The following is a 27,971-nucleotide window of genomic DNA, read 5'->3' on the forward strand; positions in this document are numbered from 1 at the left end:
TTTAAGGATTGAGAAGTGAATAAGTAAATTATGCTAAGTAAATGTAACAGAGTATTATGACAAAAGAAATATGAATATGAAGAATTCTGAGAAATATGTAAAGAACTAAATAAAATTATGTAAAAAGAAAAAAACAGATCTAAATGAACAAAACCAACCCATCATCCATCCAGAATCGATGATCATGTTAATAAAGAAAATAAAATCCAGAAAAATAAGTTAAAGAAACAGAAATGAAGTTCATAAGGGATAACGGAAACAAAAGTGAAAATTTTACTTCTACCTTGTTAAAGCTGATACATCTTTTTTTTTGTTTCAACAATCTGCAAATAACTTTAGTTACATTAACTTTTCCTTTTTTAATTAAATTTGTATTGTCATGTATACAAATATTTGCCCAAGGAAGATAAAATGCAATTTATTTTGAAAACAAAAGAATAAAAGTCATCTTACAGTAGAATGGGGTACCTTGAGAGGAAGTATCACTGTTAGCCATTAAGTGTACTCTGGATGACCATTTGTAGAGATATTGCAAAAGGGTTTCCTGTTCAGGTACAGACTAAACTTCTGGGAACCTTTACAACTTTGAGATTCTATGATTCAAACTCTCATCTATTTGTAGATATGAATTTACTTTCTAGAATGCCAGAGAATGGACTAGAAAATGTCTTGCAGTCCCTTCCAATACTAGGATTCTCTACATATCAGCAGTCTTCTGTGCAGTTATCCAAATAACTGGAAACTAAGAGAAAATATCATTACTTAGGATTTTCTCCCTATTTCTATTATCCTTATCTTTTTATTTCTTAAAATAATTGTACCAAGATTTAGAGCATTTCTAAAATTTCACCACTGTTTATATTTTTATAGGTAATGGATTGTGTAATTCTAGATGATGGTGGATTCCTTTTAATGTCAAATCATGATGAAGATACTAATCAGGTATGTCTGTAATGTACATGATAGCTATACTGACCTATTGCTTCACTGTTTAAATTTAAAATCCTAATTTGAAAAATTGGACAAAATTTCTGTTAGTCAAAATTTTCTGTCATAAACGATTAAAAAGTTAAGTCAATTAAGAAATAAATACAAAATCTGACACATAATTACTACTTACTTATTTGAAACTTCTAGCCCAAAAGGAACTAGATTTATAATAGCTTCGTTGGTACAAGTGGAAAGCTTTTAAGTCTATGATCAATGAACCTAATAAGCTTTATTGTATGATTCAGTTATATCTATCTAATAAATACATATCATTATACCAAAAATATCCACAAATATGTAACTTTGGTATCATAGTAAAAAAACAATTGAAAATTTTCACATATTCAAATTAATTAAACACCTGTTAAGAGGCCCTCTGGACTTGTCTTCTTGGGTAATAGACCATGTTTATCTTGATTCATGACTAAATAAATATTTTTCTTTTATTTCATGATTTTTAATTATGTTTCATTAAAATATGATTGGAAGATACATAGCTAGCAATAGAAGGAAAAATAGCTTTATTTTTCTTTTCATCGTGGAAGTTAATCCCCATTTGTTAAAACTACTAGTTGCTTTAAAGGAAAAACTCTAGTTTCCATTGACTTTTAAATTATTATTATTTCATTGAATGGTAGTGGTTCAGATGTCATCATTTGGCTAAGTAGCTTGAACCTAACTTCCCCCTTTTTCCATACTAGATTGGGAGATTCTTTGGAGAGATTGATCCAAGCTTGATGAGACACCTCATTAATGTGTCTGTCTATGCCTTTAATAAATCTTACGATTATCAATCTGTTTGTGACCCTGGTAGTTCACCAAAACAAGGAGCAGGGAATCGTTCATCATATGTGGTGAGTGACTATCAAACTGTCAATAAATTCTTAAAATAATATGTATGTACAATCAAAAGGAACAAAAGTGCTTTGGGAAGTAATATTTTCACTGTCACTAAATACCTTGGAGAGATCCTAGATTAACCAAGTGTCCTTTTCTTCTATTTTTTTAAGCCATCGATAGCAGATATTTTGCACATAGGTTGGTGGGCAACTGCTGCTGCATGGTAAGTGGAAACTCCATTAGTTGGAAATTCCAACTAATAATACAAGAAGGGCAAAATGGCATAGCAATACATTTTTTTAAAGTTTAATTATAATGATTCTCTGATTATTTGTGGCTTTGTTACCAATTATTACCAAGAACTGGCATACCCTGAAACTACTTCCCTTGTTAGCAAAATGCATATTCCTCACTCTCAAATGAAGTTTACTCAATTTATTCTACTCACTGTTCTACAGGCACATTCATGCTTTATCTCTTTACCTTTACCTTTATCTTTTACCCCATCATCTGCTACATTTGGACAGCTCACATCACCACTGCCCACAAGCTTTCTGTGATTTATAAAGGACAGTCCCAAGATATAACTTTTGTTTGTACCATTTGAAAAGTTGTTTTTTTTAACTGCTTAGGGTACTGTAAACAACCACATAAAGTAGTTGCATTTATGAAAAACCTTGTGGCATAGTAGAAACAGCACTGAATTTAGAGTCAGTGACAATTTTAAATTCAAGTGATATTATTTTTGTGACTGTTAGTTTCTCAGGTCCCTTACAACTCTAAAAATTATAAAAATATCAAGATTTTGTGTAATTCTTTTTACCTCTACAAACTATAATAATAAATTATAATTTAATAACTACAATAACATACTATAATAATTAATAGTAAACTATAATTTTGTCTGCAAAAAATAATTTCTATAAATTATCATAATGTTTATAGAAACTATTTTAAATGGTACAGTCATACAACTGACTAAAAAGTAGAAAGTTGCTTATCACTACCCTTTTTGTTGGATATATTTTGTTGGACATATTTGATTTAATATAGCAAAATGTGACTTGAACTGTTGTCTCCCTTCCAACAAGGTATCACTTTCAAATACAATAAGATTAGACAAAATTTCTTAACATATACAACATCCAAAGACATTTTTTGACAGTCCTGTCATTATCACTCTGAAATAAGGTATATAGTTGCCAAAGGTGTTTGCCATGATGATACCAGATAAACAGTACCAAGTCCAAATGGAAGAATTTTCTACAGGTGGTGAGATCTGCCAGATGTTCCTGTTTGCAGATGGCATCCTGCTGACTTTATCCAGTCACTAGTACATTATAGTAATTCCTAAATGAATGAACACTTCTCAAAGGAGTTCCGTTTGATAATCCACAGAGGGAAAATGAGTAGATAAGTGATGCTAATATCCAGACTAGTATATCAAATTGGATGTACAACCCACCAAAATCTGTTCACAAACATAAAATCTTGCAAAGACAGACACTACATATGGATAATGAACCCAAATGAGGAAATGGGTGACCATGATTGATATTAGGGAAATATACTGTACTTTCCATAATATCAAGTTGTTCCTTAAAACAAAAGCTCTCCCATCTTCTTCTAACCACTAACATTCTTCCAAAAATGCTACATGTAGAATCATTAACACTAATATCTTCAAAGAATTTAAACTCTAATAGACATTAGTGTAATTCTGCTATTTAATTAAAGTGCTATTAAAATATTAAATTCAGTTTCGATTAACTAAATTCACATTTGCTGCCTGTATTTTATGAGTTGAATTATAAATTTTAATTTAAACTCTAGCTGATCTAGACACCACAAATGTAGTTATATTTTTAATACCAATTCTCAGGTCATATCTCTCTAAAATTTATAGGAGAATAACACTTCAATAAAAATACCCAAAAGGCATTTTTGCTTGCCTTTTCAACAAGAATCAGAGAAAGGATATATCACATTCATGGCCATAAAACAGTAACTCTGTGTCATGAAAGTTGCTGTGGAATGACAAAATTTTTTAAAACATTAAAATCTAAATTAAGATAGACAAGCTCATGCCCTTACTAAATCAAGAAGCAGTTATATATCTGCTATATTCCAGGCATAAAGCAAAGGGCTGGTTATTCTTCCCAATAGTCTATTGCTTGTGATGTATAACATTGAACACAATATAGTATGTTATTGTTGTTCAGTTGTATCTGACTCTTCATAGCCCCGTGGTCCATAGCATACCCGGCCCTTCTCTCCTCCACTATCTCTCAAAGGCTGTCCAAGTTCATGTTTGTCATTTCCATGATGCTATCTATCAGTCTCATCCTCTACCATCCCCTTTTCCTTTCATCCTCAATCCTTCCCAAAACCAGTGTCTTTTCCAATTGAGTCCCATCTTATTATTATGTGGCAAAAGCATTTCAGGCTTCAGCTTTACTACCTGGCCTTCCAGTGAATAGCCAGAATTAAATTCTTTAAGTATTGACTGATTTGACCTCCTTGCTATCCAAGGGACCATCAAAATGTCTTCTCCAGTACTACAGTTCAAAAGCATTGGTTCTGTGGCACTCAGCTTTCCTTATAGTTGAACTCTCAGAGTCATACACTTCTCCTAGGAAAACCAAAGCTTCAACTATACAGATCTTTGTTGGCAAGGTGATGTCTCTCTTTTTACCATGCTATCCAGATTTGCCACAGCTTTTCTGCCAAGGATCAAAATTCTTTTAATTTCACGTCTGTAGCTGCCATCTGCAGTGATCTTTGTATTTTTTTTTTTTTGCTTTTTGGAGGGCAATTGGGGTTAAGCAACTTGCCCAAGGTCACACGGCTAGTTTTTGTGTTGTGTGTGAGGTCAGATTTGAACTCAGGTCCTCCCGACTCCAGGGCCAGTGTTCTACTCACTGTGCCACCTAGCCGCCCCAGTAATCTTTGTAGTAAGAACTAAAAATGAATATCATCCAGAAGGAAATGGATACATGAATAGTGATTGTTTGGGTAGTAAACAAATCACTGTAAACAAGGAATTGCAGATGTCATGATAAAAGAGTAAGTTCAAAAAAGATGGGCTGGTCACATGGCAACAGTAAAGAATAAGGACATGGACTAGAGAAGCACAAGGGGAGCAAGTATGAAAGCATTGTTACCTGGAGAGAATACTCACACCAACAAGGTCCCAGATCCATCTGAATATGAGGTGTGATAAAACTGCTTTTGTTTTGAAAATGTTCATTCATTTATTATACAGGTCTATCCTACAGCAGTTGATTTTGAGTCTGACTTTTCCACGGCTTCTTGAGGCAGGTATGTTAATACCTATATCCTATGGCAGGAAATTCTTTTCTATTACAAGGTGCATGATGTCCCCACCCCATCAGTTTAAAGGGTGATAAGATGGTACTGTAGTGGGCAGAATCCTGAATTTTTCTTCATCTATACCTAAATAAAACTTCCTTTACCTACTCTTGTTTCTCTTCTGTGAACTAGAATAGTATTACCTCTATTTCAATGAGTTTATATTACTCTATAAGAAATTTATATGTTCATAAAAGAAAAAAATCTGATATTTATTTGGACTACAAGTTTGAATGAGCCTACAGTGAAATATAGAAAAAAAAAAAGCAAACAAATAAAAAAAAAACTTAATGTGAAATTCAGCTATATTAAGAAGGACACATTCCTGCTATATTCTGCCTTGGTCAGACAGGACAGTAACAGCAACAAATAGAATTTGGAAAATAAATTACTAGTAAACAGGATGGTGAGATGTTTGATACCATTCTATATGGAAGGAACCTTTGAAAGACCTGGGATAGGTTTACTCAGAGAAGACTTATAGGAAAGGAACATGATAGCTAAATTAAAAAATATAAAGAGTTGTCATGTGAAAGAGGAAATGGATTTAATCTACTTGGCAACTCTAAGTTAACTGGGTGTGTAGAAGTTGCAGAGGGTTTAGGTTAGTTTTAATAATTAAAGCTGTACAAAAGTAAAGAGGATTGCTTCACGTGAGCATTAGCTTCTCCTTTTCTAGAGGTCTGTAAGTGAAGGCCCGAATGACCACTTGTTATGAATCATTAGGGAAGGGATTCTCATTCAGATAGTTTTGTACATGACAGTTTCAGAGGTCCCTTTCCCCTCTGAGATTCCGGGATTCTGTGAAGAATTTGACAACTGACCAAAACTTTTCCTTTCATGATTTTTTTTTCACAGTGGATGTGGATGATGATGATTTTTCTGCTGTGCTATCGAAGCAGAGCTGCATTACTGAACAAACCCAGTATTTCTTTGACAATGATAGTAAATCATTTAGTGGGGTATTGGACTGTGGAAACTGTTCCAGGTATTTTTTTTTCTTTATATACTGCTGCACTAATACTCATTTTCTGAAAATTCTTGTCTATCCATCGGATTACTTTATTCAGCTGTAGAAAATAATGGAAGCAGGCAGTACTGTTTCTGGGAACTTGCATTTGAGAAAGTTAACTGAATTCAACTCAAATGATATATTAAAGTAACCTTCTATGTGCAAAGGCACCTCTACAGGCACAGGATCTGCAAAATGCTAAATGATTCAAATGCTGCCTTCAGGCAACTTTCTTCCAAATACAGTGGAAGGTAAGACTTATGCTAGTTGGTGGTTGTCCTTCATACTGGAAGAGGACCAAAGTGACACACTATGTTGGGGTCAATAGTGACATACTATGTTGGGGTCAATGTACAGTGCGTCCAGCTATGGCTGATCAGAGCAACGGGAGCTCAGAAGGCTCTGCCACAGGTCGGCAGCAAGCAAGATATAGATACAGATAAGATAACGAAAGGTGGGAAGTGACTGGAGCTCTCCCATAGGGAGCAGAGTCAGACAAAATTCATCAGAAGCTTAGAACTAGGACAGGGATGATGAACCCACGGCCTTCAGGCCACACATCGCCTTCTAGATCTAAATTCAGATTCAGTCAAAAGGCCGCACTTAAGGATCTAGAAAGGCATATGTGGCCTGAAGGCCGCAGCTTTCCCACCCCAGATCTTGGAGAACATTTTCACCTGAGGGGCAGGTGGGAGGAAGTTGAGGGCAATTTAGGGACCCTTTACGGAGGAGGTGGCAACTGAACCAAGCCTTGAAAAGAGACAGGTATTTTAGGAAATGCCCACTTCAGCTCAGCTCTTTCTAAATCTAGAGGAACGAAGAACATCCTACATAATTTAGATTCCCAACATAATAACAAAAATTAAGAGTACCTTTAGGCTGTAGTACTAAGTATTAGGCAAAAATAAATACTTCCCAATATTTCTCAGAGTCAGCTGTATACATAATACCAACATCAAGTAAACATTCTAATCTACATCCATTAATTTAAGAGATTTGTACACTCATATCTATCTGAAATCATTGCATAGAAAAATAAATTGAAGTGTAATCCTTCCAGCCACATAGACAGAACATAGAGGAAGTGGATAGTGTTTCCTATTTCACAAGCACTGATATTTCATCCTTTTTTATGACATTATTGTGGGGACAGGGCAGGAGTGTGCCAAACAAAATAGCAATTAGGGACTTCTAGCCAAATAAATGGTTACTTAGCAAGTGAGAGTGCCAAGAATTTATTTCTCCTTTATTTTAGAGGAAAGTTAAACTAGAAACAAAGTAGTGCTGGTGGTGGATTAAGGAAAACCTGAGTTCAAATCCTTCCTCCCCAATATTTACTAGCTATATCACTAAGCTTAGTGATTCAGGCTGGGACTCTTCTACTAATAATATGCCTTCTTGGGGATGGGGATTTCCATCATCAGGAAGCTCCCCAATATGATATAATCACATATTTCAATGATTTCATAGTTATATAAATAATTTTCTTAGAGCACAGGAAATTCAGTGTACCTTTAAATATAGAGAAGTTAAAAGAGAAAATTATTTCCCTTGCTCAAAAAGTTTAACTCTAGGGGCTGCAAGGTGGCACTGGGGAGAGACCACCAGCTCTGGAGTCAAGACCTGACTTCCAATCCGACCTCCAATACTTGACACTTAGTAGCGGCATGACACTGGGCAAATCACTTAACCCCAACTGCCTTGCCAAAAAAAAAAAAAAAAAGTATAACTTTAGTCTTTTAGTCACATACCTAATAAGATGAGCTATATTTTTTACCTCTATATTGACCAATTAATACAACTTCCCTATTCCTTTCCCAAATATCTCTTTACTAAATTATGACCCATGATGCATCCATTTCATCTGTAGGTGCATAAGCTTCTTGTAAAATCCATTCCATGATTTTATCCATGTGGACTCTCACCCCCGCCCCCTCCACCACCTCTCCATTGTAGAAATTTCCGTAACAGATAATGGCTCTGTAGCTTACAATATTAAACAGTAGTTTAGAATACATATAAATATGTTCACCATTTGAATCTGTTGAATTCAACAAAAATTTATTGAGTACCTATTATATAAGTCATTGTGCTAAGTGCAGGGATCCAAGACCAAAAATGACACATCCTGAGTTCCTCAAACTTACATTCTACTGGGAGGATTCTGTACCCAGAAAAGTAAATACAAAAGATAAAAATAATGAGAATAGGGTGGGGTACTAAGAGACAAGCAGGAAAGATAATGAAGCTTTTAGCTAAGCCTTGGAAGGGGTGAAGAGGAAAAATAACCCAGGACTTAGAGATAGTCTGCCCAAAGGCACAAATGACAGGAATAGAGTATTCAGTATGGGGGACTGAATAAGTGAATATAGTTATAATAGCTATCAAATTCCCCAGCTTTTGGAAATGCACAGAGTATTATTTAATCAGCCTAGAAAGATAAACTAGAGACAATCGTGAAGGAATTTAAATGTCCAAGTCTTATTTTATCCATGAGGCAATAGTGAACCAATGAAGGTTCTTGAATAGGGGAGTGGTTGGGTGATGTTCGTAGATATCTATTTGGCAGCTAATGTAAAGCATGGATGGCCAAAAAAAAAGAGGTAAGGGATACAGGGAGACCCAGTAGGAGACTTTTTTAATAGTGTAGGCAAGATGTGATCAGGGCCTGAACTGGGGTAGTTGGTATGATGAGAGAAAAGGAAGGGGGGAGAAAGAGAAGAAGGGGACAGGAGTGGGGATGGGAGAGAGAGGACAACATATAATCAAGACCTAAGTATCAATCCATCTGACACTATGTGACTCTGGAGAAGGCCTTTAAAAGTTATATACCCCAAGCTATTTTTCTGGATTTGTCAACTAAATATAGCAGGATTTCTAACTACTGTAGGTAGAGGGAGTTCCCTCATCAACCCCTTAAATTCCCCTAGATTGAATGAATCTCAGATTCTTTGAGTGTCTGCATGCAAAAAAAAAAAAAAACCCTAGATGGTGTATTAAACATGACTAAACATATAGACAGAGCCCTGAGCTTTGCAAAGAAAAGAGAGGGTATACAGTAAGTTGGCAAGTACTGTAAAAATGGCAGCTAAGAAGAGGGACTATCTTCATAGTATATGCATATATCATGTATGTTCTTTATCTGGATTGATTCAAGAAGTAAGAACAATCTAAATTTAAGAAAATTCTGGTGGTTCTGAGTAATGTTTTACTATCTCCCATCCCTGCTCTATTTCGACAGTTTAGCTAATGTTGGTATCATGCACAGGGCATTATGATAAATAGCTGATAAATCTCTGTTAAGTGATAAATACTCCTGCTTACAACTCCCTTAACTCTTGGGCAGCTAGGTGGCACAGTGGATAGAGCACCAGCCCTAGAGTGAGGAGAACCCAAGTTCAAATATGGCCTCAGACATTTACTGTGACCCTGGGCAAGTCATCTAACCCAGTTTGCCTCAGCTTCCTCATCTATAAAATGAGCTGGAGAAGGAAATGGCAAACTACTACAGGATTTTTGCCAAGTAAACTCCAAATGGGGTCACAGACAGTTGGACACGACAAGGTTCAGTTGAGAAACAGTTTTTCATTATGCCATTTTTCTTCTAGTTATGTAGAACTGAGCTGACATAGGTATTAAAATAAAGAACATAGACAATTATATGACGAGCCTCTACAGGGAGGACAATTTTATTATTGCATATTATAAGTTAACTATGATATAACAATTATTGATTTTAGGAGGGACTTGCTCTAAAACAAAACTTTTCCCTCCCCCCCCCCACCCACCCACCCAGTCAGTCATCGAGAAGAAGCATAATGGAGAGGGCTCTTGAAGATTTGGATTCAAATTTCAACTCACATACCTAACTGAGTGACCTTTGGCAAGTAACATGAGCTCTCTATTCCCTCAGTTTCCTTATCTGAAAATGAGAGGGTTAGGACTCTATGACCTCTGAAGTCTGTTCAATTTCTAAAAGTGTCATCCTAAAGCTCTGTTGGATCACAGACTTATAGGAAAAGGTACCATTCAAGTCCTTCCCATCATTTAAAAGATGAGAAAGCTGAAGCAGGATTCCAACTTAGGTCTTTCTGACTCCAAATCCAGTAGTCTAGCCACCAGTCCATCCTTCTTCTCCTTCTTTACATTACTCAGAAACCCAAGAATTCTCTGCTTAGCTTTAAGTATCATCTTACTATTTTTTTTAACCTACACAATAATATCTTCTCTTCCCTCACCCTCTGATAGACATATGACACACAACCTCCACAAAAGACAGCATTTTGTTCATTGTTTCTAGGTTATGAAGTGATTCCAAGTTATTTAATGAGTCATTTGCATTTCATTTTAGAGCACAGAGCTCTAAAAATTAATAATTTGTTAAAAGTTCACAAACATCCAAAATTGCTATCAAGATTTTGAAGGAAATGGAAAAACTGAAAAACAAAATCAGTATATCACTCTTAAAGATAGAAAAAGAGATAAATTTAATTTTTAGAATATTATTTTCATCATCTCCCTCCTAACTCTCTCATATAAGGCAGAGTACAACAGTGGAAAGCACATTTGATTTGGAATCAGAGGACCTGGGTACAAATGCCAGCTCCACCACAGGCTACTTCCGTGGACTTGGGCATCTTGATTTACCTTTCAGGGCCTCTATGTTCTTAATTGTAAAGTGAATGGGGTGGGGGTGGATAAGATTACCTCTGAGATACTTAAGAGTTCTCAGTCAGTGATCCTGTAAAAGAAAGGGACAGGGACTGGATCTATGTTTCATTGATGTAAGGAACTCCCAAATGAAGAAACTTCATTACCAATGCAGTAATTGCTCAGGGTCACACAGCCAATATGTTTCCAAGGCAGGATTTGAACTCAGGTCTCTCTCCCACTGAGGATAGTTGTCCTGTCCACTACATCATGCTGCCTTTCATAAAGTCACTTACTTGAAATTTGCATGAAGGGAGCAGAGCCTTTGGATATATCATAGAAATTTAAAAGTTGTTTTTTCCTTAATAATGAAAACTTACTAGATAATAGCATTTTGGCATTTAAATCAAGTCATTTAGTTGTAGTATTTTAATTGTAATTGTAATAAATTTGTTAATGTCATTCAGTGGACATTCCAAATCAAATCAGGAGACAACTGTTATGTACAAAAGTCATGGGGAAAAAAGAAAAAAGTTCAATTCATTTTTTAAAAGCTAATGAATAGAAAGCATAAAATCTAGCTGAAAGTTCTACAGTGATAGTTTTTTTAAAGCAAAAATCACATCTTTTTAACTTTAAAATTCGTTATAATTAACATTTCTATATTAATAATCTATAGGTAACTTACCAGGGCACGGTCACATTCAGTTTTTGTTTGCCTTTTGTTTCCATTTTATAGTAGCCAATTTAAAAGCGCAGCATGTCACATAAGTGAATTTAAAAATGAGATTGTTCTACTCTAAAAATGAGCGTTATTCTGACTATGTTAATTAAATTTCATAACTTAATGTTTATGGTTGCACAAGTTGAAAGACTTGAATGTTATTTAATTTCAAATTATAGTGCTCTTTCTCCATGATGTTTTAAATATTTATTTTCCAGAATATTTCATGTAGAAAAGCTTATGAACACCAACTTAATATTCATAATTGTTGATGGCAAGGGGACATGTCCTTGTGATACACGGGTACTAATCCAGGCAGAACAGACTTGTATCCTTAAGCAGCAGACTTCAAACCATCTCGTATAGTTGGTTACTACAAGGCAAGCATGATTTGTTGTTTGTTTGTTTTAGCTTCCATATTTAGCTTCCTTCCGTCCAAAGGACCTAGATTTGGATCCTAGCCCTGCTCCTCCTTTCAGATGGGGTGTTCTTATTGGGCCTCAGTTTCTCTCATGTGTAAAATGAAAATGTCATTTAGATCATCTCTTCTAGCACTGAATCCTGTTGGGGAAGACAAGATTGGAGGAAGACCTGGATTCAGATCCCACCTAAACCCTTAATAACTATGTGACCTTGAGCAAGTTGATCACTTCTCTTAGCCTAAGTTCCTCATCTCTAAAATGAGGGGATTGGATCTGATGACTTCTAAGGTCCCTAAGGTCTAAACAATCCTGTCATTTGAACAGTTATTTTGTTGTTAGTGCTAAGTCATTTCAATCATGCCCTACTCTTCATGACCCCACTTGGGGTTTTCTTGGCAAAGATATGCAAGAAGGTTGCCAATTCCTTCTCCAGCCCCTTTTAAAGATGAGAAACTGAGGCAAACAGAGTTAATTAGTGTGCCCAGGCCACACAGCTAGTAAATATCTTAGGGCAGACCTGATGAGTTTTCCTGGTTCCAAGTCTAGTGCTCTAACTAGTCTGGTGCCATCTAACTGCCCCCTAACAGTTATAGCCATGGAATGAGCTGGTTTTTGGTGGGTTTTTTTTTTTTTTGCTTTTTGGAGGGCAGTTGGGGTTAAGTGACTTGCCCAAGGTCATATGGCTAGTTTTTGTGTTAAGTGTCTGAGGCCGAATTTGAACTCAGGTCCTCCTAACTCCAGGGCCAGTGCTCTATTCACTACGCCACCTATCCGCCCCAAAGAGCAGATTCTTAAGGCAATTAGTTTACACATTGCTGGACATATTCAAACATCTCTGAGAGATTCCAGATGTCATAGATGGGATTCTTCCCTTATGTATGGGTTGGTTTAGATCAAAGGTATCAAACACTTGTCGTTCGGGTCAAATATGGCCCACATCAGATTAAAATGAAATTGGGAAATATTTAACAAAATAGATAAAAATACAATAAAACATAGATGTTTTTCTATTCTAAAACTAAGTCAATATATGATTCTCAGGAATCCCTATATAAGGATTAAGGGTCTCTGTTTCTATTTGAATTTGCTACCATTAGTCTAGTTGATTTCTGAGATCTCTTCAAACATTTAGGATTCTCTATTTATTATGCTATATCATAAGGAACAGTCAATAGATATTGGAATTTGAGGTAGGAAGGAAGATATATGAGAATTCATAACAATATCCCATTGTCTCCTCCATTCTTTGTTCAAAAATGGTGCTGGAATGAAAGCCAAATAAATAGGGAAGGTATCTAATTTAAGAATCTTTCTGAATGAATTAATCCTCCCCTAGCCATTTGATTGAAACAGTTGTTTGAGTACTCTTTTTCTGATTTAAATAAAAGCATTTTATTATTACTTCTGGCCACTGGAGGAGAATGAAAGCAGGTGTCATGGCCATGGTTTCCAATTAAGTTGAGCAGTGCTAAACTACAGAGTTTTACAACAAGACTGAGAAGACAAAGAATGAAATGAGTGGGTCTCTCACATAATTGAAAGAGAAATTGGGGGCTACAATGTTGGGGGCATGAAGTACAAATTCTGATACTGAGCTGTGATTGAAACATTATGAGAACAAGTTTAGCAGTCTGAATGGGTTTTTCATTGAATTTCTTTCCACAGGTAACATATCTTTCCATGGGAATACCATTTCCATAGTTTCTTAATGTTAGCAAAATCCTAATCTCTTGGGTGTGCATGGGGGCAGGGAGAGAGTGAGAGGGATGGTGGTATTATTTTTGGTATTAATATTGTGGTATTGCCACAATATTATTGTGGTAAATTCACAATAAAAGAGAAGCCTTAATTATATATATATATATATATATTTATATAACATATATATGTACATTTTGAGATATAGATGATATATAGAAAAGTCCTACTCTACTGGCCTTCACAGTAATATCCAGCTCTTTGCAAAAACAACAAGCAAAAAGAGGTCTAAGGTGCTATTTCCATACTACATATCACTGTGTTTCATAACAAACAGAAGATGTATCAGGTAAAATTAGGATTAGGTGGCTCAATTGTAACTAAAACCTTATAAAACCATCTCCAAAACCATTAGCTTTCCACAGATAACATACCTTCACTTGGCTAATACCTTCTTTTCTCAACCTACTTTTCCAGACTTACTCCTTTTCTTGGATGCTATGATATAAACAAACCTGCCTACTTACTGTTCCTCACATACAATAGCCTCTATCTTCTTTCCATACCTTTTCATAGGCTGTGGTGTACTCCCCTCTTCACCTTTATCTCTTAAAATTTGTAGTTTCCTTCTAAGTACAGGCCCCACATGAGGCATTAATTGATCTTTCCTCTGTCAGGAGCTTTCCCTCTCTTCCAACTACCTTTTTGCATTTATTTTGCATATTAATTTGTATTATATGGATATACACTATTATTCCCCAGGGACCATTTTAGATTTGAGCTTTGAAATCCCAGCCCCTAGCACACAATGCCTTGGAAATCGTAGGTGTGTAATAAATGGTTGGTGGTGGGATTGACTGATCTCTAGCATTTGTACTTACTATCACACTTCCTTGGTGATTTTTTTGTCTTTAAAAATACATTTATAATGTTTCTGAACAACTGTGTTTCTATTTCTTTGAAAAAATACTTCCAATTTCCTTAACAAGATTTTTTTTAGCTGATGGGCCAGATCCTTGTGATATGGTTAAACAACCCAGATACCGAAAAGGACCTGATGTATGCTTTGATGACAACAAAATGGTAAGCTTAAGCTTAAAAACTACTAAAATATTATGAGATAATAATCAGTAAATACTGAGAATAAATGTGATCTTTCAAACTGTAATCTTTATTTTAGCTGAATTGTCTTAACCATAATTTTTCTCATTGAACATGCTGTACTTGGTGAGAATGGTGACTTTTCATTTCAGTGTGTTCCATAGTTAACAAAAAAAATTAACACTTGTTTCTTTTATCTGCATTTTCTATAAAAATTGTACTTTCATACACAAATCCTAATTTGGTATTGATGAATCCAAGTTATAAATCTGATGGATGATGACAGAAACTTGGTTTTCTATTTAAATAACAGCTCATAGAAAAGGTCACTTTCTACAATGAACTATCCTATTTTTGATAACTAAAAATATTGAAATGCTTTCATTTTTATCTCTTTTATCTTATTTCAACATCTTTCTTAAGGAACTTTTATTAAGTTAAACATTAATATTTCTGTCAAGTATAGATTTTCTTATATTGCCCTGAATCTAAGTATTGTTTAGTTTGTTTTGTTTTTTTTTTAATTAACTATTGCTTTTAATATCTCTTACACTGTGTGAAAAAAGGGTAGATGAACTACAAGAGAAGAGTTGTTCTTAATTTTGTGGGTAATTAAATACTGCTAACCATGAGGGCCACTACAGATGAAAAATCCCCTGCTTTGTAAAAATTATCTCAAATCATTGTGCTTATGATAAGTTCATTGCAATTTGGTAGGCCTGGTCTTGAATTCACTAAGAACTATGTTCAAATTCTGCCTTTAACAATATTAGTATACAAACATGGGCAATTAACAACCTTTAATCCTTCCCTTATCTCAAGCAACTCTTTAGGACTATAAGTTAAAGGTGATTTGCTGGTCTGAATTGAAAAAATAGATTCCAAGGCTCAAAATCAAATGCCCTCCCCCACAATACTGGATTTTTGCTTGTTTTTTTTTTCAAGAAAATTAATTTTTTGTTTTTTAACTTATAATTAATAAATTTATATATAATCAAAAAATTATTTATTTATTTGAAAAATAGAAACCAAGTCAAGATTTTTTTTTAACATTTCTATTACATTTCTTTCAAATTTGCTTTTCCCTGATTTTATCTAATCTAATGGTAGTTTCCTACTAAAGTCAACATTTGGCACTAAACTGAAAACATAATCAAGTGAACCTGGTCACAAACAATACAGCCTGTAAAAGGTGTATTATTGATCACCTTTTCTTAGGACCTCAAGCAATTTTATTTTGTTTTCACCTTATTGCCTCCATAAAGTTGTTTTTAAAGCTTCAATCTCTCTTTTGAGCCTCCTAACAATCCTATTAGGTGATCAATGTATTATTATTCCAATTTTATAGATGAGGAAACTGAAGCTGAGGGAATTTGAGTTGCCCAAGGTGCTATAAGGAAGCATCAATGGCAATAAAAGAATCCAGGCAAGGGACGGCTAGGTGGCACAGTCAATAGAGCACTGGCCCTGGAGTCAGGAGGACCTGAGTTCAAATCTGTCCCCAGACACTTCACATACCATATTAGCTATGTGACCTTGAGCAAGTCACTTAACTACAATTCCCCCTTCCAAAAAAGCCAAAAAAAAAAAAAAAAAACCAGGCAAGCTTCAAGTTCTGTACTAAGAACTATAGTATTTTGCCTCTAATTTACAATTCTAAAAATATTTATCCAGATATTCCTATTGAAGATACTATAATTCAAATTTGCTTAATAATTAGAAGGAGGCATGACTGAATGAACCAGGCCACATTTTCACAGTTATACCTCTAGAACTCAAGACCCCACATTTCACTTCCCTACTGGGAGTTTCCAAAGCATGCTGAATGCTGGCTTAGGGATGCTACTCATTAATGAAGCTTCACTCATCAGTTCGGCAGGCATCTGCTTCCATCTGGATAAGGCCTGGGATTAAATTACATTTTTGAACGTCATTAAAATGTACCTCAGTGCCTAAGAAAGCACTGTTAAGAAAACAAATGAAGGAAAATTCTAACCCTACGAAACTCCATCATTTTATCATAAAAATAAGAAACATTGGCTGAGACAAGAATTACGCTTAGGATTGTGTATGAAAATACAACTCTTGCTCACTACCTATATGTATCAGTGTGTCAACTGTGCATTTCTTTAATAGTTAAATTTTAATTTAGTTTATTTGCAATAGTCACTATGGATTTGCTTTCGAAGGATGCTCACATTCACTCTGCTAACTGCTGGCAAGTTGCATGGAATTTCATCTTGTATGTCTTTTTTTCTGTGTTTTCTTTCCTTTTCCCGTACTTGCTACTTTGCCCGTCATTAATAGGATCAACTTATATGTACAAGGAGTCGTGCCACTACCATGATGTCAGCTCCTACCTTCATTTTACTTCAAGTTTTCATGTGGTGTGGATGGTCAGTTATTTTCTCTAATTTTTTTTGTCGTTGTTCTTGGCTTAAGACTTTAGCAAATAATCTCTAGCCCCCAATTCCCAGTCTGAATGGAGCATTTTTAAATAAAGTTGTCAGTACAAATACCGTTTTGAAGACAACTTGGTTTCAACCATGAAACCTGGGGAAAAATCATTGCTGTTTTATTTATGCACTTTAAGAAAATCTTTTTCATAATGCCTGGGGCTGGTATCCATGGACTTTCCATACAGAAATAATATCAAGATCAGGCATTATCTAGAAGACTAGGTAATCATCTGAGGAATAAACTCTGTAAACTTTATACTCCTATTAACATGGAAAAAACACTATGAGAACCACTGCTTTCTAGAGGATATGCTAATTAATGGTCTAAGCAAAAGTTCACATCTTTCTAGTTGTAGGGAGTATTGCTTATCTACCTCTTCATATTTTGCATAACAAAATAACATTCTTGATGAAAAGTTTTTGTAGAGATATCCCAACTTCTTAAAGTTCATGTTTTCGCAACATATATGTGTGTGTGTTTATATGTATGTATATATACATATACATACATATATATATACAGTATACAAAACATAGAGTACATCACTACCAGGCCTATCAATTTTAGATGTTTTAAGGGCCTGCTTGTGTGTTCAGCACTGTGTTTACTAGTTTGCCAAATCACTTGTCCAAATTTATAACCCTTGACCAAGTTAGTCTATTGTTTTTGTTGTTCCTGGAACAACATTGCTGTGCTATTTTTCCATTGCTGCTTATGAAAATTGTTTGTTTGGTATTTCATTTTGGTAAACCACTAGATGGAGATATGACCATTAACATGAAACACCAATCTCATCAGAAAGAAGCAGAATGGGGCTAGAGGGTGGGGTGAAAGGGAAAAGACTATTCAAAACAAACAGAAAATGTTTGCATTAATGAAATAAAATTTGAGTATTAAAACATCGAGGAGTGCAATAAACCTAGCTTTCCTTAATGCAAGATGAAATGAAGGATAAATTGAGTTCTTCTTCCCTAGAAACTAGAAACATTTTGTAAGACAGAACAGTTTGTAAGACAGAACTGCATTGCTATGATTAGGTACATAATCTCATAGATAATTCTAAATATACCATATACAAAATACTTCTTCGCAAAGTGTTATTTCATCACTGTCACATTAATATACCTTATCATAAGATGAAAAAACAGAAACAAGTGAAACTATGGGATAAATAATGAAGTTAGTATTTATGATTACAGGATGCATAATCAAGATTTCAATAAGCTTAACCTTTTTACATTTTTTCACATAATTAGTTTTTGCCATATTAATGGGATCTTTCTCAATATGCTTTACAGGTTTAATGCTAATTCATTTCTTGCCGAAATCATCACAAAAGTTTCGCTATAAGTGTAGTTTTTAACAGCCCCACTAGTTAGATATAAACAATACTGAAAGAGGGAAAAAAAATATGTTAGAGGCCAAACAACATCATATAGGTTGAAGGTACATATTTTAAAATCTGTCTTTGAAATTGATTGTCAGTTTCTTCTCTGTCAGAGACATAATTATCAAGTTCCTTTATTGATATAGACACCACTTTCTACTCAAAATGACAACGAATAGCTTAGGCCATCATCTTCATATTTATGAGACCACCTGTGCAGAAGAAATGTAAAAGAGATTGTTCTGATAGCTAAGCCCCAGAGAAGATGGTAATGTGGGGAAAAAATTGGCACATTTATACTATCAAAATTTTGTGCTTTGCCTTACATGAAATGTCATGTAAAAAATATACACATATATTATACACATGTATGTATACATATATAATATACATATAAAATTATCCAGGTCCCATGCATATCTTTAAAGAATTATATTGCTTATGAGATGAGAACAAAGGAAAATATGAGACTAAGGGGAAACTTAACAGAATGTTTCTTCGGCCAATTTGATTACTATAAAGATGGCAAGCAGCTATGCTAACTGATGATGGTCAGAGGAAATAGGTTAGGTATCAGTATATAAATGGATATAAGGAAAAATTAACTACCCATAATATGGTATGAAATATGGTATTAAGAAAGAATCCCTCTTCAAGACCAAAATGCAAGAATATTAACATGCAAATTTTTTTCATCACACAAATGTAAATTCTTGTATGCTGAATAAATAATGGATTGCCCAGAAAAATTCTCTCAAACAGTACAGAGTTCTCATTGTAGGCTCTCTCATAAGTTAGAAGTATAATACTTTCTGGAGATAGTTCACTTAACATTCCTACAAAGTTAACATAATTATGGAGTATACATATTAAACTGCATACTCACATGCCATATTTTGGACCTATAGTTTTTTTGATATAATGAATTCTTCATGAGGAAACTTTCCCTACTGATGCAGAGCACCACCTGTTCTGGAATTCTATAGTATTGGGGCCTCAGGCACTGATGGGTTATGTGGCTTTCTAAAATTCACACAGCCATTATGTTTCGGGGGCAAGGTTTGTACCCAGGTCCACCTGAATGGTAACAGCTCTCTACCCACTACTGGACACTTGCCTAATCATATATTATCATAACTTTCTAATCATTATTCTTCAATTAGGCTATATACCAAGATCTTTTTGATCAAATCTAAATAAGGAGGAAAAAAAGATGAAAATAAAGGATTATTTATAAAGTAATTTAGATAAAAGGACAGAGCAAAAAAAAAAAAACAATGTTACAGAAAGTTCCTTAATAGATTCAGACTGAATAAGTGAATATAATTATAATAGCTATCAGCTACAGTTTTAGAGAAGTGGAAAGAATAGCCTGGCCATATCACTGAGTAATCACACTAGATTATGGGGAAATTATCTCTGAACACAAAGTATCTCCAAGTAGAACAAGCAAGTCTGTTGGACAAATGAAAGAGAAACCTTAAAAAATTCTTCGAAGAAAAGGTGTCACATGTACAACTTCATGACTTGAGCATGCTTTGGAAGAGAACTCTATACACTGATTTTTGAAATGATGATTGATCTCACATTGTATACCAAGATAAGGTCAAAACGGGTGCAAGATTTTAGAAAAGATGATTGACATTGGAAAGGATTATTAGAAAAGGCTACCATGTTTTCTTACTTAGATAGTTTCACATAGAAAATAATTCTGAAACTGCCTGGGATAATTAAAATACATTATCTACCTCAAGTGCAGGTTTGGTTTAGTACTTTTCAAACTATATTAAATCATATCAAGAAGATGTAACATTGAAGAGAAAATGCACTAAGAAGACAAAATAATCTCAAAATGACTCACTGAATAATCTTTGGGGCAATCTGACGATCCTTTTTTCAGCTAAGGCCAAGAAAAGAGGGATTTGGCCATTTATATAAATGAGCTCATAAAATAAACCTCTGGAAAAAATATGTGGATACAACTATGAACTACATGTTTTTCTTTTGGGACATGGAGGCAAGAGTACTGAGGTGTGCTTTGTAATAAAGACTGACATGTAGAATCTTCAGAGACAAAGTTCAGAGGAAATTCCAGAAGTGTTGTTCTTCTCCCCAGAGAGGAAGGACTAATAAAAAAAAATTTCAATATTATTGGCAAGATAAATAGAAAGAGAGGTGGTTTTGGGGGCACTTTTTTAAATTTTAGACTGTTGCACTGAAGTCCGTTAACACAAGGAGTTGTGGTATTTCCTGCCTTGGTCGTCTTTTCAAATGAGAGAGATCTGCCTGGTGAAGGTATAAGTGTTCTGCATGGGTGAGACTCAATGACAGACTTTATAACCTCTGAGGGCCCCTTCCAAGGCTACACATCTATGATTTAATGTGTTTTGCTCACTCCTCCCACTAAAACAGTACATGTCAGGTAATAATTGCCAATCTCAGTGCATGTTGTTATAATGTGCACAAAGCACAGGAAAATACCACCAGGAAACTCAGCAGACAGATGCCTTGGTATGAATCAACATATACATCACTGAACCTCAAAGGGGACCTTGACTAAAATATGGACTCCCAAACCAAAACAGTAAGAGTTCAGATTATCCCAGAATTAGGGCTAGAAGACAATTTAGAATTCATATAGTCCTACCTCCCTATTTTGTGGATGGGAAAACTGAGGCCCAGAGAGGTTAAAATAACTAGAAGTTTCTAGTGAAAGGGAAAGCATTTGAACCCAGGTCCTCCTGACTAAAAATAGAGTATGTTTTCCATGACACCATGCTATCTCATCACATTCATGCACAACATACAATGTGAAGAAAATATGGTATGGTATGGTATCAAATATGGTATTAAGAAAGAATCCCTCTTCAAGACAAAAATGCAAGAATATTAACATGCAAATTTTTTTCATCACACAAATGTAAATTCTTGTATAAAATATGGTAACATATCTATTGAATGGGTCATATTGACCACGGAATTCATCACCTATTGACTAAAATTCTAGGGTTGATTGTATCCATGGGTACTTCACATAAGGGAGACAGTCTGGCACTGAGGCCATACTCAGAGACTTCTCAGCTTAATCAAGCCCAACCACATCAATAAGTAATCACACTAGATTATGGGAAAATTATCTCTGAAAACATTTCATTAAGAACTCTGAGTCATGGGGTGGCTAGGTGGCGCAGTGAGGAAGCGTGCCAGCCCCAGAGTCAGGAGGACCCGGGATCGGTTCCAGCCTCAGATACACATACACAAACACACGTACATGTACGTGAGTGCGCGCTGTGTAATCTTGGGCAAGTTACTTAACCCTAATTGTTTAAAAAAAAAAAAACTCTGAGTCACCTCTACAGATGATGAGGAAAGAAGTAAGGCATCTGTGAAAGAATAGCTGATATCTATGTAAGCTCTGTTATGAATTGCACAGTGCTTTCCAGATATCTTTCTGGTGTTGTACAGCAGTCAGCATTAGTATGCTAATAACTCATTGAGGAGAATCTAACATGGTAAACCCGGTCTGAGAGGTTTTTTGTTTGTGTGTTTTCACTCTCTACAATCCATCTGACATAACTGCATACTAGGCCTATAAAATACTGTGAATGTTTGGGGTTTTTTTTTTCTGATTGTTCTTAAAACTTGAGACCTTATATTCTAAGTGGTCTCATGTTTGAAGCAAATTGTGGGAAAAAACAAATGAGAAATTTTGAAGCCTCTTTAAAAGTTATCACCTTGAAATATTAAGAATTATTTCATTGACATGTTATTATGCAGACTATGGTAAAGTAGTATACTGTGAATAACTTAAATCTTCTCTGTGGGTCAGGATTCCAGGTAGGTTTCAAAGTTAAAGGATTCTGAAAACTAAGAAATCCTCTTCAGTCTCCCAAATCTAAAATTATGCAGTTAACTAACCATTGAGTCTTGGAAAATACAACAGTTTGAAAAAAAAAACTATTTATAAAGAGGAATCCAATGTTTGTGCATTGGGGGGGGGGGGGGAGGGTTAGAAGTTCAGGGGAAGTTTAGAGAGGATTTTTAATGCCTTAGCAGATATAATGGGTCATTTGTGAGATTCTGCAGCTTTAAGAGAACCATGGAAAGAATCTAGAAAACCTAAGATGTTGAAAGATAGAACTCAAGACAACACATTTAAAGGATGATTTGCTTTTGGCTATGGTAGGATGAAGATTACTAGCCTTGAAGATAGTCAGAAAGCAAGTGTCCACTGGTGGCAGATGATGCTGGAATTTATATGCTATGAGATTTTCCTCTCAGGATTTATGAGTCAAATTCTTTTGCTTTCATGTTTGATTTTTCTATGAAATTCTATGATTATTTTTAATGAAAGGAATCCTTTGTGTGGGGCATTCATGTATGGGACACTCACCTTGATAACTAGCAATTGGTATTGGGCCCCCAGTTTTGAAAGGAACCATTTCTTTGACCATTTTCAAAAATTTGCAAATCACAGTTGATACTTAAATTCTTTTAAAAACCAGGTTCAAATATTTTGTACTGGGACACTACTTGAGGGATTTCTTTGTTCTTCTTTGCATATTTCTATACAAGTTTACTGGGTTATTCCCGAGACTGAGATCACTGCCCTTCCTATTCTTCTATTCTTCCTATTCCTGCTACTGGCTGCTGCCTACAAAGTACTACCATGTTGACAGTAATGCTATCTATACATTATCTCATTTTAAAATCAATTCAAGTACCCTCCACTACAATTTAATGTCTCACTCAACAGGACTACCAATGCTAATGTCATAATCATTTTTACTTAGTTATCAGAATCATCAACTAGCAATTCTGGGGCAAAGAGTGATAGTCACTATAACTTTGTAAAGTAACTCCATAATTTAATAAGGCTCAAGAAATGTAATTAATTTCAATTACATATAAAACAATTCTTTAAGGTGAGTTCAAGATGTTGATAAGAATTAGCATATTATTTATACTGTCTCAATAAATATTTTAAAAGAAATTAATTTGTCTCTTTTTTTCTCCAATAGGAAGATTATTCAGACTGTGGTGGGGTTTCAGGATTAAACCCGTCGTTGTGGTCTATGATAGGAATCCAGTTTGCACTGCTTTGGCTGTTATCTGGCAGTAGACATTGCCAGTTATGACCTTATGAAACCAAAATCTGCATAACTGATCTCAAGACCCTGCCAAAACATGAGCCCTGTTTAATTACAAAAGGGTCAATTATTCAGACAGCAGAAAATCAGCTGTTCTCAAAACAACATGGTAAAACTCTATGTGAAAGACTCATTAGGCACCCACAGTGGCTGCATGTTGGAGTGTCAGACCCTTAAACTTGTGTGAATGCTGCATCATCTATGCTGTCAAAGCAGAATCCTATATGTACTTTACTGAGGAATCTGATATTTTTGTTGATGTTGGATCGTTTAATGACTTCATGTAAAAGGGCTCCCCCTTTAAAATGGCTTCTTAATCATACCAGTTCTCTATATTTTGCCCTGAATATCAACTCATTTTCGCTCCATTTTATCAAGATTTCCAGTAATCAATTTTTTTTTTGCTTTGACTATATTAAAAGTTTGAATATCAGTTGTGTTGAAAACAAAATCAGAGATGAATTCTAAATGGCCAAATGATGTAAATATTAATACTGGCTAGTCTTTGTCAAAAGTTCACCACGAATGAAATGCCTTATGAAGAGTGGCTTATTCTGCCAAAAATATATTTAAAAAATGGGTGACCAGCTAAGTTGGGGGGGGGAATGTTGGTAGGTTTTAAACTGTTGGTTTAAGTAGAACAACAATCAAATTAATAAAATAAAGGTGCTTGAGGGTTAGCTATATTAGCCATCTAATATTTTCTTGATAAATATCATCCCTTTAAAAAGAACAGTTCAAATTAATATTCTCTCTGTTCACAGCATAGTTGTGAAATGCTAGCCAAATTTTTCAAAGTCCTCTAAGAGATGGTAGGGGTGATGGGTGGGATGGGAAGGGAAAAAGGGTTTTTGTGATCACTGAACTTTGGCTACCAAGGGTATTTTGCATGATGCTGCTGCTATTTTTTTTGTTTGTTTCTTTTCTTCAGTTGTAGAGTGTAGTCTATTTTTAAGGTGACTGAGTGTTATTACTGTTAAGAGAAAGTGAAATTTGTAGTTATAATGCACTTAAATAATCTTACAAGATCTGGTTAAATAAAGATATCTGAATATACTGTGAAATGAAAATGTTGAAAGACTGGACTGCAGTGAGGAATGTGGAGAAATGGAATTTTATACAGATTAGTGCTTTTGCCTGAAAACCTGTGTACAGATATTTTAAGTATATAAATCAGATTTGACACATTTATTTTTAAAGAGCACATATATGTTCTAAATGAAGATTCATACCAGGTTTCCTCTCTGTTCAATTAAATGTTAGCACCTGCAGTTTTTTAAAGTTCTCTTGCTGTTTTTCATTAAAAATGGCCAGGTCAACTGAACAAAATTTCCACCCCAGTTCAATGAGCTATTACAGTAATCTGAACAAACAGGAAACCTTGGATCTATATGTATGCACATTAATACTTGATTGTGAATAATAAAGATTGCTTTTTTATACAATTTCATTGGTGAAACCAATTGGTGCAGGAAATGATGATATTGCACTGTAGTATAGTATAGATATAGAACAGCGTGCTTGTTTCTGGTTTTCAAAACTAAACAGTATTATGAGAGATAAATCAATGAATGTACAACTCTGGTGATCTGTAATTTAGCTAAAAGCTACAATCAGCAAATGTTTATTATATAAAATGCATTAGTTCATAAAAGCAGAAAAACACCATGCAAAATATCTTGTATATGTGTATACATATACATATATGTTTGTATATGTTGGAAAAGCATTCCTGTATAAATTTTTTTATGCAATATCAAAATCTTACTGAAGTTGTCCAGTATGTTCAACTATCATATCACATATCAAAGAGCAAAAACAGCCCCATGGCATGGCTTAATTTTTTTTGTGTGTGTGTGATGTCCAATACCATTTCTGGCTCTCCTATATATACCCTTGGTTCCAATTGTATCTGTTCCCTCAATTATTTATTTTTTTCCCAAAAAAAGGGAAACTTCCAGCTTTAGTTGTCACGATTGACATTAATTTATACTTCTAATTCATCATTTTGATAGTGGTGGGCCCCTTTATACCTACGTGTAACAATAAAGTTTTACCTTCCTTACATTAATGATAACAGTGCTGATTTAAACACACATACACCCCAACACCACCACCATCACAACAACAAAAGGAAATTCCACCAAAGTTAAAAGTATTTGGAATGTTATGTTTTAAATATTCTTTATCATTGACTCTAAAACCCTCAGGTAAAACTAATTTGTTTCACTATTGATTTTCTTGTTTGGAGAATGTCAAAAGCAAAATGCTAAACCAACATGCTTAAACTATTTAAGTTATATATTTTAGCTTACTAAAATATATAAATACTGATATTGAATCTTTGCTAAACTCTGTCAAGTCAGTGGCAAGTTTCGATGTTGGGAAATTATAGCAAGGACTCCCCTAGATGATATATTTAAATAATAAATATTTAAATTATGTAATTACTTCCAACATAGAATACTCTCTTGAAAAACATTTTAAAATACCATTTTCAGTGAGTAATAGAATCTTTTTCATGGGATTCATTCTTTATCGAACTAATTACAATTAAACTTGGTATCCTATTCCATTTCTATTGGCATAAAAACGTTTTGGTGCATGAGCAGCTCATTTCTGTTAGGAAAAAAAAGTATATAATCTGTAAACCACATGCATGGTGATAAATTTCATAAGCAAAGTTTCTCTGACTGAAAAATGTCCTTGTGACTGCTGTTAGTTTTAAATCTCCTAGCATACTTTTCTAAGGGAAAAAAAACCCATTCCTTCAAATTACAATGTATAAAGTTGATATTTTCCTGTGAGTTTTGACTGTTGGCGATGATTTAATAGATGTATACTATCAATATTTGTTTCCAAAGTATTTAAAAAACACCAAGAGATGAAGAAAAGCTTTGAATACATTTGATTTACACCTTAGTCATGCAACATTCTGTAGATTCTTCACTAAACCAAAATTAAAACAATCCTTGCTTCGGTGTTAAGTAATCACTAAAGGATTGAACATTAATGGCTCCTTTCTAGTTTCTTCATTAGAACAACCAGCATTACTGCCAAAACACCAATCGTGGTCCATATTTGTAACAGGTTTTTAACATGACATAGTTAGCAAGTTTGACTGAAGAGATTTTTAGGTCCTGGACTTATGAGATTTTAGTATGACCTTTTTCATGTTTCTAATGCTTGAGGCTTTATTGCTTAACTTGGAGAAAAAAAAAAACACCACAGTGTTGCTGCCATTTGTAAGTTTTCCTATAATATTCCTTTTATTAACTCTAAACTGGCCTTACTGGATTCAAATAGGCAGTATCCCTTTTAAGTGACCTTTGCAACCCAAGTGTTACTTGCTGTTTGATGCTTTCAGTATGTTATAAATAACATTCAAACTTTTGTCCCCTTACACCAAAGCTTAACTTTTGTCTTAATATCAAATTCTTATCCATTGGTCCTATAATAAGAAGCTCAACTTGCTAGAATCATAGAAAACTGACAGTGGGCCACTAAAGTATGTCTGTGATGCTTTTAAAAAGTATGCTAGAAGGGCTAGCAACCCCAGTTTGCTCTCACCTACATCTTCTATTCAGTGCCGAAATAAAGGCCAAGCTTTATTTTTACCCCAAAATAGAAGGTTAATATTGTTAGTAGTCAGTGTACACTACTGTAAACAAAGACAAAAGTGTCTGAGACTCAAATCCTGAATTCCAACAGCATTAAGGACATATATTTGCATTGTTTCTTGTTCAAATAATCATCTCAAACAAATTTCACTGAGGCTTAAGGAATATACTGTCTTGTTTAGAAGCCAATTTAACTTAAAATGTGACCTGACTAATCTGTCTTCTCTGTTGTGTTCTATGGAATGTCTAGATCATGCTTTTTGGGGATGTTTTTATTGAAATGCTCAGTGTGCATCCATTAAAAAAAAAAGGCCCTGGCTTGCTCTTGCTGAGCAACAGGCCTTTTCTCCCTTTTATTGTGTTCTATTGACACTTTTGTGGAACTTGACAAGCCTGAAATAAATTTTGTAAAAATTTGTATAATACTGTTATAAAAAGTTTATAATCCTAGAAAATGTTGTGTTAAATCTTGTGCAAAAAAACAGTATATTCAGAATAAAAATTTATCATTTGAAACCACTATACAGCATGAATTCATTAATCAT

At 34.6% G+C, this 27,971-nt stretch overlaps 1 protein-coding gene across 1 annotated transcript in view; it reads left to right on the forward strand.

The window, feature by feature from the left end:
- Nucleotides 1-27,948, forward strand: part of LOC138175974 (voltage-dependent calcium channel subunit alpha-2/delta-1) — a 429,565-nt gene extending 401,617 nt beyond the window's left edge. The window contains exons 29-36 of the mRNA XM_069106588.1: nt 871-942; nt 1,692-1,844; nt 2,001-2,053; nt 5,096-5,151; nt 6,061-6,190; nt 11,807-11,916; nt 14,709-14,791; nt 23,678-27,948. Coding sequence (XP_068962689.1) covers nt 871-942; nt 1,692-1,844; nt 2,001-2,053; nt 5,096-5,151; nt 6,061-6,190; nt 11,807-11,916; nt 14,709-14,791; nt 23,678-23,794 — 774 coding nt within the window. The 3' untranslated portion in view covers nt 23,795-27,948. The remainder of the gene's footprint in view (nt 1-870; nt 943-1,691; nt 1,845-2,000; nt 2,054-5,095; nt 5,152-6,060; nt 6,191-11,806; nt 11,917-14,708; nt 14,792-23,677) is intronic.
- Nucleotides 27,949-27,971: the final 23 nt, after the last annotated feature.

Source organism: Petaurus breviceps, unplaced genomic scaffold (assembly GCF_028583685.1).
Source record: "Petaurus breviceps papuanus isolate PSGF00001 unplaced genomic scaffold, PetGlider_PUasm1.0 80, whole genome shotgun sequence".
Taxonomy (NCBI): domain Eukaryota; kingdom Metazoa; phylum Chordata; class Mammalia; order Diprotodontia; family Petauridae; genus Petaurus; species Petaurus breviceps.